We start from the raw sequence: 18,902 nt of genomic DNA, 5'->3' as shown, positions 1-18,902 counted from the left end.
TTCAATTTACCTTCTAAATCCCCTCTTAACATTTTGAGCTTAGCGGCGCTCAGTGAGCCGTTTTCAGGAAAACCAAACTCCTTTGACCAGTACGTGAGGCATTCTAAACATCCGTTTCCATATTTTTGTCTCATCACATCCACTATCGGACCCGAGGGCTCCGCGCTCTTACTACTTTTTCCACCCATCTTTCAGGTGTGGATACGTTAACGTTACCTTTACAGTACAGTCGTTTATTCTCTCGAAGGAAAACTTTTTGCAAAAAACCTCGTTTGAAATTCACGTTATGTTGTGGAAAACCACGATTCTTATTTCAAACTTTATTTGAAATTCACGTTATGTTGTGGAAAACCACGATTCTTATTTCAAATGTTATTTGACGTTCACGTTAGTTATTTATCACGATTCTTATTCTATCAGTATAGAATTCACGTATTTGATAATTTTAACCACGGTCTTACAACAAACCAATTGTAGTCAAGCGATCTGTGTCTACAATCTCAAAATGTTTTTATTCTGAGTTAAATCATCACCGTATAACACAATCCTGTCTTCTACGTAAGAAGCGTGCAAATAGTGATATGCCAGAAAATGAAAAAGGGAGTTTACATGAACCACATTCTTAAAACGAAAACACGAACGTCAAAAACAATTGTTTTACCCAAATAATAAAAAATTAAAAAAAATGACTACTTGACCATTCATCTGTGTCTGTTAAATCATATGACCTTAGTATAATTTTACCATTACTTTTACAATTGGAATTTTAACTTTCTTACCCGTTTGTAGAAATTAATTCTTTTTCGTTGGATTCGCGTGCTGTCAATCAGAAACTCCCTCGGGTCCGCCGGCTCTCTCTCTCTCGGCTAATGAGGTATAAGACAGGAACTTCAGTTTGTGGATTCCTGGAGATGCCTCTCCTCCGGTCAGTCCCTCTGGAGCCCTGATAGACAGTCAGCGAATCCTGCCGACAACGCCAAATTGTTGTGGAATATTTCTATGAATAGTCGGGAGAAGAGTGTAAAATGTTTCTCATCAATGTCAAATGAAACAGAGTTCTTGATGAAGGATCAAAGTTGTAATAGTCAATTTATTTGCTTGCAAGCAAAGAGGACACAGTCTCACAGATACATCACCGTCATCTGCAAGAGGTGCTCTGAATAACACAGTCAGATACATGGACATTTATACTGCTTCCTTTGATTGGGTCACTGTGACCTAATCAAAGAGTTCAGATACAAGAAATACAGAGTCTGAATAAGCCTGTTTTACCATCACACATCACATATACATACAGAGGGTCATGCTCTTCAGCTGATGCTGATCAGGAAGTACCGTAATCTAGACCTCTGTGTGTTGCCATCTTTGAAGACAGAAACAATGCACAGGAAAACAGATAACAAGATAACAGATAACAAAAAACCTGGATGCAAAACTGATAGAATCATCTACTCAAATAGGTTTTGTGCCTGCACTTTTAAAGACTTACATTCTTCAATCCTAAAGCATAAGACGATGACATATTTTCCCATAACAGTGTGTGTGTGTGTGTGTGTGTGTGTGTGTGTGTGTGTGTGTGTGTGTGTGTGTGTGTGTGTGCAGGACATCTTCAACGCTGTGATCAAACAGAACCCGTTCCTGGTTCACCAGCTGCCCTGCTTCTGGAACGTCCAGCTGTCCGACCACACCCGCTCTGAGAAGTGCTACAAAGACGTGTCAGACCTCAAGGTGAGACCCTGCTGTCTCCACTACACTCCCACTTAGCCAAACAAGACCTGACCTACATTATTCAAGAGTCTCAAGCCACCCCCACACTCAAAGTGAGTAAAAGCATTATGGATTTTGTTAAGCTTGAAAAAGCGTCTTGTCTTTTGTAGGTTTAAGGAGATGCAGAGCTGTCCAAGTCTGTCATGTATACATCCAACATGTGAGTGGACATACATAATGTAGAGCTATAAAGATATTGCTGACTTGGCCCATTCCTGCCAATAATGCCTGTATGTGTTTTTTGAACGGCTTTGACAGTACCAAAGCTCATTTAATATCATTGCGCCAAGCATAAATCTGACTTTTAAATGAGCTGATATCAACATATTAACTAAGCTAAGTGGTTATGGATGGATGACCCTTGATATTGTCTAAGTGTGAGAGCAGACATGACACACAGTGAAAGAAAACCAACAGCCAAATTATGTAATATATTGTTGTTGTTGACACAATGATGTTTTATGCAGAAAAATCATTCCAGAGCACAACAAACACAAGATACGGGATTCGAGTTAATTCAGTTGGTGAACGCTGATTAGAAAGCCAGATATGCAGATATTTTCCTTTAGTTTGTTTCAGCTTTCAGCAGAAAGGGAGAAAAGAAAGAAATGCACTGAATAGCCCTTTTCCACCCAGACAATAAAAGAAGATGGCGGAAGTGAGGAGATAAACGAGACACACCTGTGAGCGGGGGAAGGGAAGGGGGAGAATCAACTAACAGAAGCAGAAGGGAGGCGAACGAGAGTGGCTAAAGGAGGACATCACTGAAGTCTAATTCAGTTTCTGGACATCTTTGCTCAAAAGATAAACACACACGTATGCACACATACACCACATCTCTTTCACAAATACACTGACATTTATCTGGAGTCCTCATTTCATTTAATTACTTAAGGGGCATTTGATTTTCATATCTGGACTCAGTATTGTGTTTCTCTTGATTTAATGGACCTTTTGTGTGTAAGACTGTATTTGGGTACCATGATTAGTAATATTCGGGTTGAATACAGCAAGACTTAATTGATAAAAATGTATTCATTTTTTTGTAGCGGGGGTAGCAGGCTATCTCTCTAGTACTCTCTAACACTTTCTTAAAGTGACAGGGTAGAAGTGTGATTATTCTTCTGTCTGGCGCCCAACTCTTAATTTGAATATTTGGAATTAAAACCTACACTACAAGCTCTTTTAAGGCTGATCGTGGTGTCTGTGAAACACCCACATGTGACGCTGTTTTCTGTCTTCTATTTTTTCTTCCTGCATTACCTTAAAGGTCAGTCCACCTTAAGTGATCTTGAGCTGGACTTGCCCCTTCACTTTAATCAGCAGGTAGAAAAAAGACACAGGAACTTGTCTTGTATCTTGAGGAGCTGTAGCATTTATTCACCAACAAATAAACTGTAGACACACTGCACTGCTATGTTCACAGCTGTAACTTACAGCTTACTTCATACTCAGGTCACAGACGCGCTCTCTCTGTAGACCAGACATTCGGCAACGTTACGGGCCGCAGGCTTGCAATGCACTGGCAGGAGGACCCGCCTTGTCTCGTTTCCCCAAAAAAGCCCACAAACTTTCAGAAAACAAACACATGTGCCTCTTCCCACCTCGACTGAAATTTGATCTCCTTTATGTTGCCGGGCCGTGACTCGGCAGTAAATTGCGGCCTGTCACACACTAGTGGCTCCATCGTCTAAAAAACAAACCTAATATTATTGTCATATGGCTTTTTACTAAAGCAATACAAGCTGAAGCAGTTGAAACATTTGAAAGGATTGTTTCAAATGTGAGCATGAAATATGTGTGAGAGTAATAGCTGAAGTTGAAGTACCGAAAGAAGTTGAATTAGCAGTTGAGGTGTAACTATTATCAGTACAAGCGCTGAAAGAAGTTGAAGTGGAGGCTGAGGTGTAAGCACTGAAATGAGTTGAAATGGCAGTTGGGTGAATGAAGAAGTGGATATGGAGCTGAACATTTGAGGACTGGTTGTCACGATCAGGCTTTGCCTTCTGTGTTCTGTGTGTGTCTTTGTGTTGCTCCACACCCTCCTCACTCTACCTGTCAGCCACTCCCTCAGCATCAGCCTAACTCCCTTCACCTGTTCAAGCCACTATATAAACCCCTGCCTCTCAGTCGCTGCCATGTCTACCCGCCCGTTTGGCTCGTCTTGTTGCTGGTTTCCCCGTCTGCTTGCCCTGCCTAATTCTGCTGGATTTTTCCCCTCGTCTCTTGTCTCGTCCATGGATTCCCTGTTGTGTTCTGTAAGTTTCCTGTTGTGATTTAACTACTCATTAAACACCTGCTTCACTCTACTTCTGGTCTGGCCTGCATTTGAGTCCTCCACCATGCCCAGTGACACTGGTTAAAGCTCTTTGGCTTGAATACTGGAATTATTTTTTGCACTTGAATCATGAAACTAAAAATCTGAAAGGAAGTTTACATGTGGTACCTTGTAAAGGTGTGAGGAAGTAGTTGCATAAGAGTGGGTGTGCATAACTGAAGTGGGTACGCTATTACTGAGATCAGTTTGTGGTTCAGAGTGTCAGCAAATTCACAGCAAGCGGTTGTATGAAAGCAGGAAAAGTTGTAACTACCCCTCATGTCCTTCTTTGATGTAGGTAGAATATCCTGGGAGCTCATCTTATAACTGTCATTACTAAAATATATATTGAGATGCTTGATAAGTACAGATTGTGACCATATAGTGTTATGGGTCCATAGAGACCTGGTCAAAAGTTTTTGTGCTTCAATGACTTGTCTTAAATCCCAGGACCAGGGTGTTTATCGTTTGGTGGAATGGAAGTGGTTTACTGGCCTGTGCCTTGCCCAAAATGAGATCTGACCATGACAAGAACAACAGTACCCGGATAACCTTTTTCCCTGCTCTTCTCTGTGGTTCTTCTGCCCAGGTGATCCACTGGAATTCTCCCAAGAAGCTGCGGGTGAAGAACAAGCATGTCGAGTTTTTTCGGAATCTCTATCTAACCTTTCTGGAGTACGATGGCAACCTACTGCGGCGAGAGCTGTTTGGCTGTCCCAGCGAGGCTGACCACAACAGTGAAAATGTAGGTGTAATCTCTTCTGTGTTTTTGCTAGTGATGTGGATTTAGTGCTGAAGACATGATAAGTGGTGGTAAACTAGTTTAAGTCGACTTAAGCAGGCAGGGCTGTAACTGTTTGTGTGTTGGTGCTGAACCGTCACGGTCCAGGTGTCATGGTCCGTTGCACACAGAAGACATCGTATGGAGATTGATCCATGTAATGCAGAAACCGAAGTTCAAAAGCAGCAGTTTGGCCATGAAACTTTAAGCTGTATGCTGTTAGCAACATTTGTAACAATTCACCTTACTATAAAAAAAAAAACCTAAGGGGAAAAGTACATACGCTAAATTTAAGGGAACGGGCGGATCTGATATCTGACTGCCTAACATGTTTGAAACCACGACAACACGCTGAAAGGCTGTCCCTATTCCTCACTAAAATGATCAGATATTAATGAAAACCACACAGTTGGTTGCACATAACACCATATATTAATGTAAATCAAATTAAATTCAGCATACGTTACAGCGAACAAAAACACTGTAAGGCTCCCGCCGTAGTCAACACAATAAACAACTAAACATTCACAAATTATAACTCAAACCCAGTGTCCCATCAGTCAAGTTTCAAAATTCAACCCAAAACAGTCAGATGATAAATAAATGCCTGAGGCCGAAAACAAAATCAATAAGAGGTGGAAGCGAGACCTGTCCATCACCATTGATGATACCGTGGTGATGCCAACTCGGACAGCGAGGAACCTGGGTGTGACCCTGGATGACCAACTGTCGTTCTCAGCAAACATTGCATCGGTTACACGCTCCTGCAGATTCCTGCTCTACAACATTCGTCCCTTCCTCACTGACAAGAGTGCTCATCCAGGCTCTGGTCATCTCCCGCCTGGACTACTGCAACTCACTACTTGCCGGAGCCCCGGCGTCGGCCATCAGACCTCTGGAGCTTGTCCAGAAAGCTGCAGCTCGCCTGGTGTTCAATCGGCCCAAGTTCTCCCACACAACTTGTCTTCTCCGTTCTCTACACCTGTAAGAGCATCCAGTGTAAGACTCTGGTGCTAGCCTACAGGGCAGTGAAAGGAACAGCTCCTTCCTATCTCCAGGCCATGGTCAAGCCCTACACCCCCAATCGACCACTTCGCTCTGCTACCTCGGGGCGATCGGTTGCCCCGTCGCTCAGAGGTCCCTGTGGCCGATCAACCCGGTCGCGGCTGTTTCCTGTCCTGGCCCCTCAGTGGTGGAATGAACTCCCCACTGACGTCAGGACAGCAGAGTCGCTGCCCATCTTTCATCAGGCTGAAGACTCACCTCTTCAAGAAGTACTACCCTTAGCCTTCCACTTAGCACTTACTTAGCATTTATTGTATTCGTTGGTTTCTGTACTGTACGTTTGCTCTGGTTTATGCTCTTCGATGCTTGTTTAAAGGAGATGCACTTGTGACTAGTAGTTCTCTTGAATACCGATGTTGAACACACTTACTGTAAGTCTCTTTGGATAAACGCGTCTGCTAAATGACTGTAATGTAATCAGACGCCGCTGTTCCAAAATCACGTCACTTCTCACATTGTATACAAGTGAGGGAAATAATAGTAACTATAATAGAAGACCCTATTCATAAACTGTTAACATTGCAGGCCACTGACAACATTTATAAGTAAAACACTTTAAATATCCAAAGGAAAATAACCTCTGTTGTGTGAGACTTGCAAGGACAACAATTGTCCATGAATGTCTTGGTACCTTGTGACGCCCAGTTCTGTGAGCTTTCAAGTTTTACAATAGGCATGTAGAGCTACTGTGGGTGAGGATAACAGAACAATGAATATGTAACAATACTGAAAAAAATCTGTGTGTTATGCTATAGCTGAGGTGGCTTCCTAAAAAATATTACTACATGTATGGACTGCAGACCACAAGAACTGTGTTTGGTCAGCCTGGGTTGCTTTGTTTTCTCCACGTTTCTGATGCTGGTGGAGATCGTTATTGAAGACTTTAAATCCAGCACTGAACTAAAATCAAAATCGATGTGGAATTCATCTGTAGCCAGGCTGCTGTTTACTCCCTGTATTAAGCCTGAACCCACTTGTGCATGTTAGCATGCTAACATTTTCTAATTAGCTTTACAAAGAAGTTACTGTTGAGGTCGATAAGAATGTGATTAGTTAAAATTAATTAAATTCCCTGGCAAACCAAATATTACTAGGGTTGGGTGCTGTTCACATTTGAACTGATATCAATATGGCCTCCAGGAATTTGGTACTGGTATCAAACGGTATCTTTTTTCGTACTGTAGCGTGAGCGGCTCCTGCCCCATTTCTAGGCGGGGAAGTAGTTCGCACCTAACACGGTGGTTACTTCGTCGGCTGCTTCACCTGTGAGGATATGCGTTCCTGCTGCAGGTCTCAGAACAATACCTTCGGCCTTTTATCTCACCCCGTAGCTAATCATTAGGATTTCGGAATTAATTGTCTTCTTGAAAGTCTTTTACGGCTAATGCCCTCAGCGCTCTCAATGGGATGTAACCCTAACACCCTGGTATGTAATAGTTATGTACATAGTCTATACTTTACGATTGCCTATTGTGAACAGTCTCACCATTTATGACTAACACTGCCAAGTCTTCACCCAGAGAACTCACCTTAAGCTCCTCTGCATGTTTCAGTCGTCACATCTTATCGCACCATGAACGGACAGGGGAAGAGGGGTACATTGTTTTGGTTTCAGTCACTTACTAATGGTAAGGCTGTGTTTTTATTTCTGGTTTTTCCACACAAGATTCACATACAACAATTTCAATTCAATGATACGGTATCAGTGGCTACAAGAACTCATTCTAGCATTCCTCTGTCAGCCTTCGCTGATTTTGTAATGAGGTCTTCTTCTGTCAGCTCTCTGACATTCCCATTCTCTATTTGGGTTGGGGAGAAGGCCCCTTGATCTCTGTTTTTCTGCTGCTTTTTATGCTGATCTAAGGCTGGCACCTCCGTCATTTCATGTGTCACTCACACATGAGTCCTCCTCTTTCTGAGCTGACACAGAATGTAACTGGTTTGATCCTGCTAGAACCACAAGCACTGTAAGGCTCAAGTGACGATTTCAAACAAAGTGTCTAACTCTAAACAGTTTATATGTTAAATCACAGCTATCATAAAATAAAACAATTCACATTATGATAGTTATAAAAAGTCTAAACATGCTTTATGTTGTGCTGGTTATACTTTGAAATCAAAAGGGTTACAGGTTATAATAGCTATACTTTTATGCTTTCATACTTTTCTACGATCTTTCTACAGTACTTTAAAGTTATCTCCAACAGCAACTTGTCCAACTAGCTATCTAACCACCTGATGTTGATGAAGTTGTCGATGCCTCACTTTATAAAGTGTTTAACTTCTCCGGCATTGGTTGCAGGTGTGCTAATGTTAGCTGTGGTTGCTGCGGGGGACATGGTACGCTCAGCTTTTAGATATATTTTTTGTTTGATATTTCCTCAGGTTAGACATGTTGCCCTGGCCACCTTTGCATTTTGCATTAAATGTTGCAGCAAGAGTTTCGAAAAGTGTAGAGTTTCACTCTCTCTTTCTCTCTATAGTCTAAGTTGCTCTCTCAACCAGGTACAATCTCAGGTACTGCAATTTGACAACAATTGATTTCAGTGCTCAGCAGTACAAATGTAATTTAGTTGGTACCCTTAAAAGTACAGAGTCAGAAAACCAACCCTAAATATTTCACTGTGAACTAGTATGGGCAACCGACTAACATTGGCATTTCTAGAGCCACAGCACTAGGGTGACTAAAAAAATGATGTTTCTCCCTGTATGTTTCTCATTGAGCCGGCTTGTAAACCTTTTTTGTCCATTGAATTCTGGATCAATCAGTCTGGGGAAGACAGTCTGACCACTGTCCTTTTTCTGCTGAAACAGCTGGATTCCTCAGAGCACGCTGCTTTTTATTCATTCATTCACACCTCAGCTTCTAAGCTGCTGAAGTTCACCATGGTCTGGAGTTGGGTTTTTACAGAATCAGCCACTATGGGACCATAGAATTATTTAAGTGTCAGCACTGTGGTCAATCACGTTATTATTTCCCATCATGGTACGCAAGAGCCTTTTTTTGCCAACACTCAATTCTAATGTGTCCTTAACTCAGGAAATAGTTTGCTCACTCAATTTTTCAGAGTTTGAGCACCAATTAAAATCCCATTAAAGTGATGATTAGACTAATGAAGTCACTGAGCGATTGGCTGCAGATTGCAGACCAGACTCCACAGGGCCACTGCAGCCCAGTCACTCACTGCAGCTCCACTAATGCCGTTCAAAGCAGAGCGATGCCTCTCAACAGCTCCTCTGCTGACAGCCCTTCAGCCACTTCTCTCTGCTGTTCCCCAAATCTTTGAGCTTCAGTGATTCTAGAGTGCTTGAACAAGTTACATAGACCAGAGTACAGAAGGCTGACATCCATTCATACTTTGGTTGATGTGTTGCTCTATTAACGTCATTTTTGCAGTACACTGTGCGAAAGACTCCAGGTTTGTGCTCAGAAAATCCTGTATCACCGTTTGTTTGTTGAGAGCTAATCAGGGAGAAAACTGAATTTTATTTGTAATCAATTGTAACAGCTTGGTGCTAAATGGATTTATGTAAGATTAGAGGTGGCAGACCGGGACACAGAAAAGCCCTCAAAACGTATTCCATGCTGCTCCAGCATAACTACCACAAATATCCTGTACACGTTGTCAAGAAGAGTTGAGCCCACAGAGCTGCCTCGGTAACATGCTTGCACATTCAAGGGAGAGTCAGGATATAAAAGCACAAAGTATATACTCAGAATAAAGTGTAATCAAGAGATAAAGTGTATGATCATTATATAACAAAATGTTTAATCAATATGTAACGAATGTTTAATGCATAGAGTGATTTAACAAATGTAAAAGCTGATTAGGAAAAGACTTAGGAAAAGACTGTTGCAAGAGATGAGTCATAGAGGCATAATATAGGATAAAGCCTGGACTTGCCTGGACTTGTCCGGACATGTTCAGGACCAAACACCCACTCAAGTGGGTGGGGAGATGAGATCATGTATTGGACAGGAGGGGGTCGACAGCCCAAATGATGGATAAAAGAAGTGACTTGCAAACCGCAAACTGGGATTTCGACACGGGCGCCGTCCAAGTGCTCTGATGAGGAGATACGGACGATCGCAACTGATGTATTGAGGACTTCGTCTCTGTTCACGGAAAGAAGACCGCTGTTCGTGGACAATAAGATTTAAAGACTGAGGTTTTCCTCTCCCCACTGCTCGATTCTTAACAACTGGACAACGGAGAAGACTCAGCAGCCCTAGAAAGACTTTGTACTGAGTTTTGAGGACTGTTGAACGGACTTCGCTGCGAGAGCAGGAGGAGTCCGAGGGTCTGGCCCGACCTTCGCTCCTAACAACTCCAAAATAACCTTTTCATTGCACCATTGGACATCCAGCTCCAACCGAGCCGTCGCGGCATCTAAAACTAATGAATATAATCGAAGAAGAAAATTAAAGTAACGAATCAAGTGTAGTAACGTTTTATGTGAGCTGTAGCTTAACCCTTGCAAACTAACTAAAATATAACCTGCAATAAATATCTAATCTGCATTTAAAGTAAATTTATCAAGTGCATTCATTTGCTCAAGTAGTAAAAAGTTCCTCGTGGCAGTAAAAAGTTAAATCCATTGTATGTCTAACAACTGAGTTCTGTAAGGTTATCCTAGAAGACCGAATCCACTTAACAACCCCTTACGGTTTTAGAAAGAAGTAATCCTAGCCGTTAAAACCTAACCTGGCATTTACCAAGAGCACGGATCCATAAGAGGGAAGCTGCCATAACCGACGCGACTGGTGGGAGCGCCCGGGGTCAGGGTGGCCCCTCGACCGAGTGCACTCAGACCGGAGGAAGCAGGGTAGACGTCGGGAGTAACGGCAGTTAGCGGAGCCAGGCGAGTTCCCTCGCCAGAACACCAGCTCGACAATCTTTTAATAGAGAGCTGAGTCAGTAAGTAGCCCCGTATCGGGCCAGAAGTATCCCAGGATCTAACAACGTGTAGACATGGACACAGAAGGGTTAGGGTTAACCCCAGTGAAGTGTTTAATTCAAATGCCTAAGTAAGATGTTGATTTATATTTAATTGGCAACAACCTTTAGTGGCAATATGAGTGATGACTCTATCGTCAGAAGCAAAGGCTGATGCAGTGTGACTGGATGGCTGGGTTAAAATAGCAACGGACACTGGAGTCCACGGTCTCTTTGCCGGTACCTACCAACAGTCAAGATTGTTGTTTTTTTCATGGTGACAAAGGTTCCCTAAACTTAAGAACGTAGTTTATTTTGACCAAAACCATGATTTTCCCCTCACACTAACCAATTCGTTTTAATGCCTAAACCTAACCAAACATAACAAGAAATGTGCTGTCGGTTCTTGACTGATGGTAAATGACATTGTCAAACTATCTAAACTCTCATTTCTCCCGTTCTTTATCTATAACCCTCTCTTCTCTCTCCTTCTTTCGCGCTTCTCTTTTCTTTCCCATTATTTTCTCTTAACCCCACCCTCTCCTTTACCTACAACCAATTACAGCAAGTGGGGCTGAATGATACCTCGATTAACCAATAAAAACACATTGCTCAAACTGAAACCACTATCCGTCTTTTTTTTTTTTTTTACTCTGGTTTAACCCATGGTTTGCCATTAATATTGTCTCTTAATACTATCAGTTTTCTTCAAAACCTAACTTATTACACCAGGGCAACATAAATATCCATGTAAGCTAGAGTTTATTGGCAATGACACTTAGATCGTCCCCATGGAACAATTTGGTTCCAGCTCACACATGACACGAGCTTGTCCTTTTCTACTCGTGACCATTTGAGTCTTTAGCTTTAAACTCTGCAAGCTTTAAAGGATGAGAAATGTTCCCCTGTCCTTTAAATGTCACAATAGATGAGCTTCTGAGTTCATTCTTCAAACAGAACTTCACAGAGCCTTCAGCGTTCTCTGTTAACACCAGACCAGTTTCAGAAATGATTGTCAACATTAGTCACTTAGACACAAACATGGGAAAGCAAGATAGAAAAATACAGAAGTTTCCCATTAATGAACGCTGCTTCACATCGATAAACATGATAATTATCCAACTTTCCATTGAGCGCAGGATCCACGGTTTGATCCCTGGCCCCTCCTGACCACTTGTCCAGGAGCGGCCCATAAGCAGAATTCTCCTGATGGTTAGGCCTTGCACAGCAGCCCTCTTCATATCTGTATGAGTCTGTGTGTGAATGGGTAAGTGAATTGTAAAGTGCTTTGGATGAAAGCATTACAAATGCAGTCCATTCCCGTTATATGTGAAGTGATTCATGATCAGTCTGTTCTCATCCTATTTCGATCATGGTGCAGTTTTTGGGACAGAGTCACTGGCGGTCTAGAGACTGTGATGCAGAATCACCTTCAGTGGTTAACCTTCTTGTCTGTGACAAAGACCCTCTCCATTGCAGGCATTTGTAGACTGTTCGAGACAGTAAGAGACTCGAATACTGAGTTGAATGTTTATTGTACGGTTCTGATATGATCTCAGGAGTAATTATTGACGGTCAGGCCTGTAGACACAAACATATTAGTAGTTTGTAGTGATGTTACGAGATGTGCCGACGCTTCGAAGCGTGTGTCGAGTAATGGAGGGGGCGTTTCCTTGAAGCGCGTATCGAGGCTTGCTTCATGTAGGGGAGGAGCCAAAAATGATGACGTCCGAAGCCTCGCTGCCCGGCTGTACCACGTGACTGCTTCGGGAAGTGGTTCAGAGTTTGCCGGGAGGTTCGACAGCAATATAAACCACTCAGGCTCCATTCAAAATGTGGGTTGTTGGTGGAGAGTTGCGGTCAGTTGAGAGTTTGGATAGTTTGGAGAGGGAGAGATAGTTTGGATAGCGTTTATATAGTTTGGAGAGTTTAGAGAGAGAGAGATAGTTTGGATAGCGTTTATATAGTTTGGAGAGTTTAGAGATAGTTTGGAGAGTTAGGAGAGTGAGGAGAGAAGGATAGGTGATGGAGCCAGCTAGGAAGAGGAGGATTTCCCCTGTGTGGGAACACTTTGATTTGATAACTCCTAATAAGGTAAGCTAAAGCTAACTATTTCAGACACATTAGGTTTGCTTATCAAGAACTGTATTTTTCACAGTTTCTTCTTTTATTCAAAGGTGAGGTTGTTGTGAGAAAAACTTATCTCCCACACCCAGAGCGGATTTAAGAGGACAACGAAAGCTCTCAAGAGGCGTTTAGTTATATCAAAAGCAATAGGTTTATTATCAACAGAGTTATGCAGCCCAGCAATTCAACATGCATGGGTTTCTAATAGCTTCACTCTCAATCGAGATCTGCCATAAGAACAACGCTTGAACACAGCAGCGCAGTAATTGATATAGGTCCCTCTTATGGAAGCCCATTGGTCAAAATCAAAGAAGCAAGCGGAGCTTGTTTGTACAAGTAAGCCACCTGGTAGGAGCCTGGACAAATCCGTCCACACTGGCCCGTCCCAGAAGGCGTAGTCATCTGTCAGTGTGTTATGAAATGTTGTCGACTGCGGGGGGGGGGGGGGGGGGGGGACTGGTTTAATACAGATACAGCTGCCTGTGATTATACACTTGGCCAGTAGGTGGTATCGTGTGCACATGAAGCATCGAGTAATGAACCCTTTCTCGAACCAATTGGCTGAAGTGTTGCGAGGCCTCATGAGGCTTCATCTCGCCATCACTAGTAGTTTGGTTATCTTTAGTGATGTTACGAGATGTGCCGACGCTTCGAAGCGTGTGTCGAGTAATGGAGGGGGCGTTTCCTTGAAGCGCGTATCGAGGCGTGCTTCATGTAGGGGAGGAGCCAAAAATGATGACGTCCGAAGCCTCGCTGCCCGGCGGTACCACGTGACTGCTTCGGGAAGTGGTTCAGAGTTTGCCGGGAGGTTCGACAGCAATATAAACCACTCAGGCTCCATTCAAAATGTGGGTTGTTCGTGGAGAGTTGCGATCAGTTGAGAGTTTGGATAGTTTGGAGAGAGAGAGATAGTTTGGATAGCGTTTATATAGTTTGGAGAGAGAGAGATAGTTTGGATAGCGTTTATATAGTTTGGAGAGTTTAGAGAGAGATAGTTTGGAGAGTTAGGAGAGTGAGGAGAGAAGGATAGGTGATGGAGCCAGCTAGGAAGAGGAGGGTTTCCCCTGTGTGGGAACACTTAGTAACATGATCTGTGGTTTCCTCTTAGGTAGCAAACTGTGGCATCGTTTAGACACCAGCGTCATGGAGGCACGGAAGACTCACAATGTAACAGCAGATACCACTGTGGAGGTCCAGCGCTACCTTTCCGAGCCAAATATAAGCAGGCTGGAAAACCCTCTGGAGTACTGGGAGAGGCAAAAATTCCTATATGCAAATTTATATAGCCTTGCTCTTGCGTTTTTGTGCACGCCAGCATCTTCTGTACCCTGTGAAAGGGTGTTTTCAAAGGCCGGAGAGGTCGTGTCAAAAAAAAGGAATCGTTTAAAACCAAACACTGTTGAGAAACTGTTATTTTTTAATAAAAATGAATAAAATGTCCCGTGTCCTGTACATCACTGTCCAAGTTCCACAAGCATATTCAGTCCCCTCTTCCTAGTTCCACAAGCACTTTCACTGTCCTCTGCCTGCTTAAGCCCATGCCATTTTCCTAAAGTGGCATAATAACATTATTACACAACCTGCCATAACATGATACTACCATTTTGGGAAAATGTACACACACAGAACACATTAACAAAATATTTTATTATGCACATATGTCATAATTTATGTACAGAAATGATTTGGTCATACATTTTTGTAATTCAGTCATTCCCAACAGCCATAACAGACACAACAATTCAATGCATCACATTATGTGGTTCAGATACAGCTGCCTGTGATTATACACTTGGCCAGTAGGTGGTATCGTGTGCACATGAACCACCGAGTAATGAACCATTACTCGAACCAATTGGCTGAAGTGTTACGAGGCCTCATGAGGCTTCATCTCGCCATCACTAGTTATCTTTAACTAAAATGATTGAATATTTTAATAGTGCTGTCAAATAACCAGCATGTTCAAAGCACTTACCTCTGCTGTGTCTCCTCTCCAGGGTGTTCATCCTAAGAGAGTCCCCAGGGTACAAGAGCACCATTTTATAGTTCCGGGAAGGTACCATGTGGTAATTACTAGAGGGGTGGTAGGGAAATTGAATCCTCTATTCAGGCCGGGTATGATCTCTATGGTGATGTCTTACCACCATAGAGATCATATAGCTAATTGACCTTAGAATGTTAGGTATCTATTTTAATGTATTTGTTGTAGATTAGGGGATTGTGTTGTAGAGTAAGGGGCAGAGTCACCTATCTTAGTGATGTGGAGGTCCTCGTTGGTGGCAGACTATATAAGGCTGCCATAATTACATCTAGTGCTGTCGCTGACAGGACAACATGCTGCCCGTGGTTCCTGAAAGAGTTATGCCATGTAGTTGTTTGTGTTTGTCAGTGAAATAAACACCTGGTTGGTTTACACTAGTGATGGCGAGATGAAGCCTCATGAGGCCTCGCAACACTTCAGCCAATTGGTTCGAGAAAGGGTTCATTACTCGATGCTTCATGTGCACACGATACCACCTACTGGCCAAGTGTATAATCACAGGCAGCTGTATCTGAACCACATAATGTGATGCATTGAATTGTTGTGTCTGTTATGGCTGTTGGAAATGACTGAATTACAAAAATGTATGACCAAATAATTTCTGTACATAAATGATCACATATGTGCATAATAAAATATTTTTATATATTTTTTGAATGTATTCTGTGTGTGAATTTTCCCAAAATGGGAGTATCATATGATATGGCAGGTTGTGTAATGATGTTATGTCACTTTAGGAAAATGGCATGGGCTTAAGCAGGCAGAGGACAGTGAAAGTGCTTGTGGAACTAGGAAGAGGGGACTGAATATGCTTGTGGAACTTGGACAGTGATGTACAGGACACGGGACATTTTATTCATTTTTATTCAGAAATAACAGTTTCTCAACAGTGTTTGGTTTTAAACGATTCCTTTTTTTTGACACGACCTCTCCGGCCTTTGAAAACACCCTTTCACAGGGTACAGAAGATGCTGGCGTGCACAAAAACGCAAACACAAATGCCCTGAATCCAACATCATCCACAATACTGAAGGGCTGTGTGTTCTTCACTATCATGGAGACGAGGGCTTCATCCAGCTCTTGTTTTCTGGTGGCTGGTTAAAAGAGAATAAATACAGTGTCTGTTACCTGTCTTTATTTGCACAATAAACAAAAGTGAACAGGGAAAAATTGTGATGGTGCATTTGTAATATTGTAATGACTTCCCATGGCTGGGTGAAGCTCCAGTTTCCTCCTTATTCTCAATGCCTTAGCATGGATGAGGTGTTGTTATTGTACCCCAACTCCTTGGAGCACAATAAACACCTCACCTTTGAATAAAATAAGAAACTGTGAAAAATACAGTTCTTGATAAGCAAACCTAATGTGTCTGAAATAGAGTTAGCTTTAGCTTACCTTATTAGGAGTTATCAAATCAAAGTGTTCCCACACAGGGGAAATCCTCCTCTTCCTAGCTGGCTCCATCTTATCACCTATCCTTCTCTCCTCACTCTCCTAACTCTCCAAACTATCTCTCTCTCTCTAAACTCTCCAAACTATATAAACGCTATCCAAACTATCTCTCTCTCTCTAAACTCTCCAAACTATATAAACGCTATCCAAACTATCTCTCTCTCTCTAAACTCTCCAAACTATATAAACGCTATCCAAACTATCTCTCTCTCTCCAAACTATCCAAACTCTCAACTGACCGCAACTCTCCACCAACAACCCACATTTTGAATGGAGCCTGAGTGGTTTATATTGCTGTCGAACCTCCCAGCAAACTCTGAACCACTTCCCGAAGCAGTCACGTGGTACAGCCGGCAGCGAGGCTTCGGACGTCATCATATTTGGCTCCTCCCCTACATGAAGCAAGCCTCGATACGTGCTTCAAGGAAACGCCCCCTCCATTACTCGACACACGGTTCGAAGCGTCGGCACATCTCGTAACATCACTAGTTTACACGTACTCTCTGTGTCCGTCATCCTGCATCCGAAGTCCGGCCGCTGCGTGCCAGCCTAACATTGTCCATAAAATGTCTTACTGTTGGTGTCTCTCTCCTCTCTGCCTGCAGCTTCAGAAGACTCTGTCAGAGCTGGACGAAGATGATCCTTGCTACGAGTTTCGCCGAGAACGGTTCACCGTCCACCGAACGCACCTCTACTTCCTCCACTATGAGTATGAACCCAGCTCTGACAACACTGACGTCACGCTAGTTGCCCAGCTTTCTATGGACAGGTACTGTTCTTCAATAACTGTAACAAACCTTAGTCTGTTACAATATATGGTAATACTCTACTATATGTAAATTGAGAACTTTCAGAGATACCTTTTAGCTGCAACAGGTGTGCTTGGGTTTAGAAGGGATTCCAGGGTTACAGTCCCATAAGTGACAGAATATTAGAGCACTTACTTCCACAACCATTTCCAGCAATAAACACACTGCTTCACACAGATAGAACTAGTTTGTTTCAAGCAACCCCAACCTGAACATTATTGGCTGCAAACATCTTTCATATGAAACCAGTGGCTCATTGCAAGCTGCTGGAAGTGGACACAGGGCTCGACACTAACTTTTTAAAAGCAACAGCTTTTGGTTGCCGGAACTGAAAATATGGTTGCCATTTTTAGTCACCTTACATTTTGAGTAATGAAGGTCCTATGCAGCTTTATAGTCAGAATCACAACCGTTTATTGCCATGGTATGGTGAACATACAAGGAATTTGACATGACGGGTGGTGCATAACATTTAACAATCAACACGTGCAAAAAGTAGAAGCATGTAAAATATAAAATACAGTAAAATATAAAATAAAGTGAAATACAAAATAAAGTGCACTAACGGATAACAGGACTATGATCAAGTGAGATGTAAGTGTAATGTAAGTGTTGAGTGTATTTCAATAAGAAACCTAGAAGGGATGTGCAGGGGAGTGATTGGTAAGAAATTGCACTAGGGGTGACAGAGTCAGTGGGGGTCCCGGGCTCTGTTAATGAGCCCAACTGCGGATAGGAAGAAACTGTTGATGTGGTGTGAGTTCTTGGTCCTGATGGACCGCAGCCTCCTACCAGATTTAAGGGGCATGAACAGTTCATATCCAGGGTGAGAGGGGTCGGCTACAATCTTTCTTGCTCGCTTCAGGGTCCTTGAGGCAAACAAGTCCTGGAGGGACGGCAGATTGCAGCCAATCACCAATCGTCAGCGCGAATGATGCGCTGTAGCCTGCCCTTGTCCTTGGCTGTAGCTGCAGCGTACCAGACCGTGATGGAGGAGCAGAGGATGGACTCAATGATGGCTCTGTAGAAATGCACCATCATTGTCTTTGGCAGGTTGAATTTCTTCAGCTGCCTCAGGAAGTACAACCTCTGCTGAGCCTTCTTTGTGATGGAGCTGATGTTCAGCTCCCACTTCAGGTCCTGGGTTATGGTGGAGCCCAGGAAGCGGAAGGACTCCATCGCGTCGACGGGGGAGCCACACAGGGTGATAGGGGGAGTCACACAGCGTGATAGGGGCTGGTGAGGCTGCATTCTTCCTGAAATCCACAACCATCTCCACTGTCTTTAGAGCGTTGAGCTCTATGTTGTTCAGACCGCACCAGGTCACCAGATGGTCAGTCTCCCACCTGTAGGCGGAGTCATCCCCACCAGAGATGAGTCCAATGAGGGTGGTGTCATCCGCACACTTCAGGAGCTTGACGGACTGGTGACTGGAGGTGCAGCTGTTGGTGTACAGGGAGAAGAGCAGAGGGGAAAGAACACAGCCTTCGGGGGAGCAGGTGCTGATGGTCCTGGAGGATGAGACTCGTTTTCCCAGCTTGACGTGCTGCTTCCTGTCAGACAGGAAGTCTGTTATCCACTTGCAGGTGGAGTCGGGCACCTGCAG

General features: G+C 43.1%; 1 protein-coding gene across 1 annotated transcript in view; it reads left to right on the top strand.

Annotated features, from left to right (window-relative positions):
- LOC306796134 (xylosyl- and glucuronyltransferase LARGE1) overlaps window positions 1–18,902 on the top strand; it is a 50,489-nt gene that overhangs the window by 19,079 nt on the left and 12,508 nt on the right. The window contains exons 2-4 of the mRNA XM_079294909.1: window positions 1,603–1,728; window positions 4,674–4,829; window positions 17,093–17,256. Coding sequence (XP_079151035.1) covers window positions 1,603–1,728; window positions 4,674–4,829; window positions 17,093–17,256 — 446 coding nt within the window. The remainder of the gene's footprint in view (window positions 1–1,602; window positions 1,729–4,673; window positions 4,830–17,092; window positions 17,257–18,902) is intronic.

The sequence above is a fragment of the Melanostigma gelatinosum genome (genome assembly GCF_949748355.1).
Source record: "Melanostigma gelatinosum genome assembly, chromosome: 22".
NCBI classification, from domain to species: domain Eukaryota; kingdom Metazoa; phylum Chordata; class Actinopteri; order Perciformes; family Zoarcidae; genus Melanostigma; species Melanostigma gelatinosum.
The sequence above is the reverse complement of the archived record's forward strand: the minus strand, read 5'-3'. Positions and strand labels throughout refer to the sequence as shown.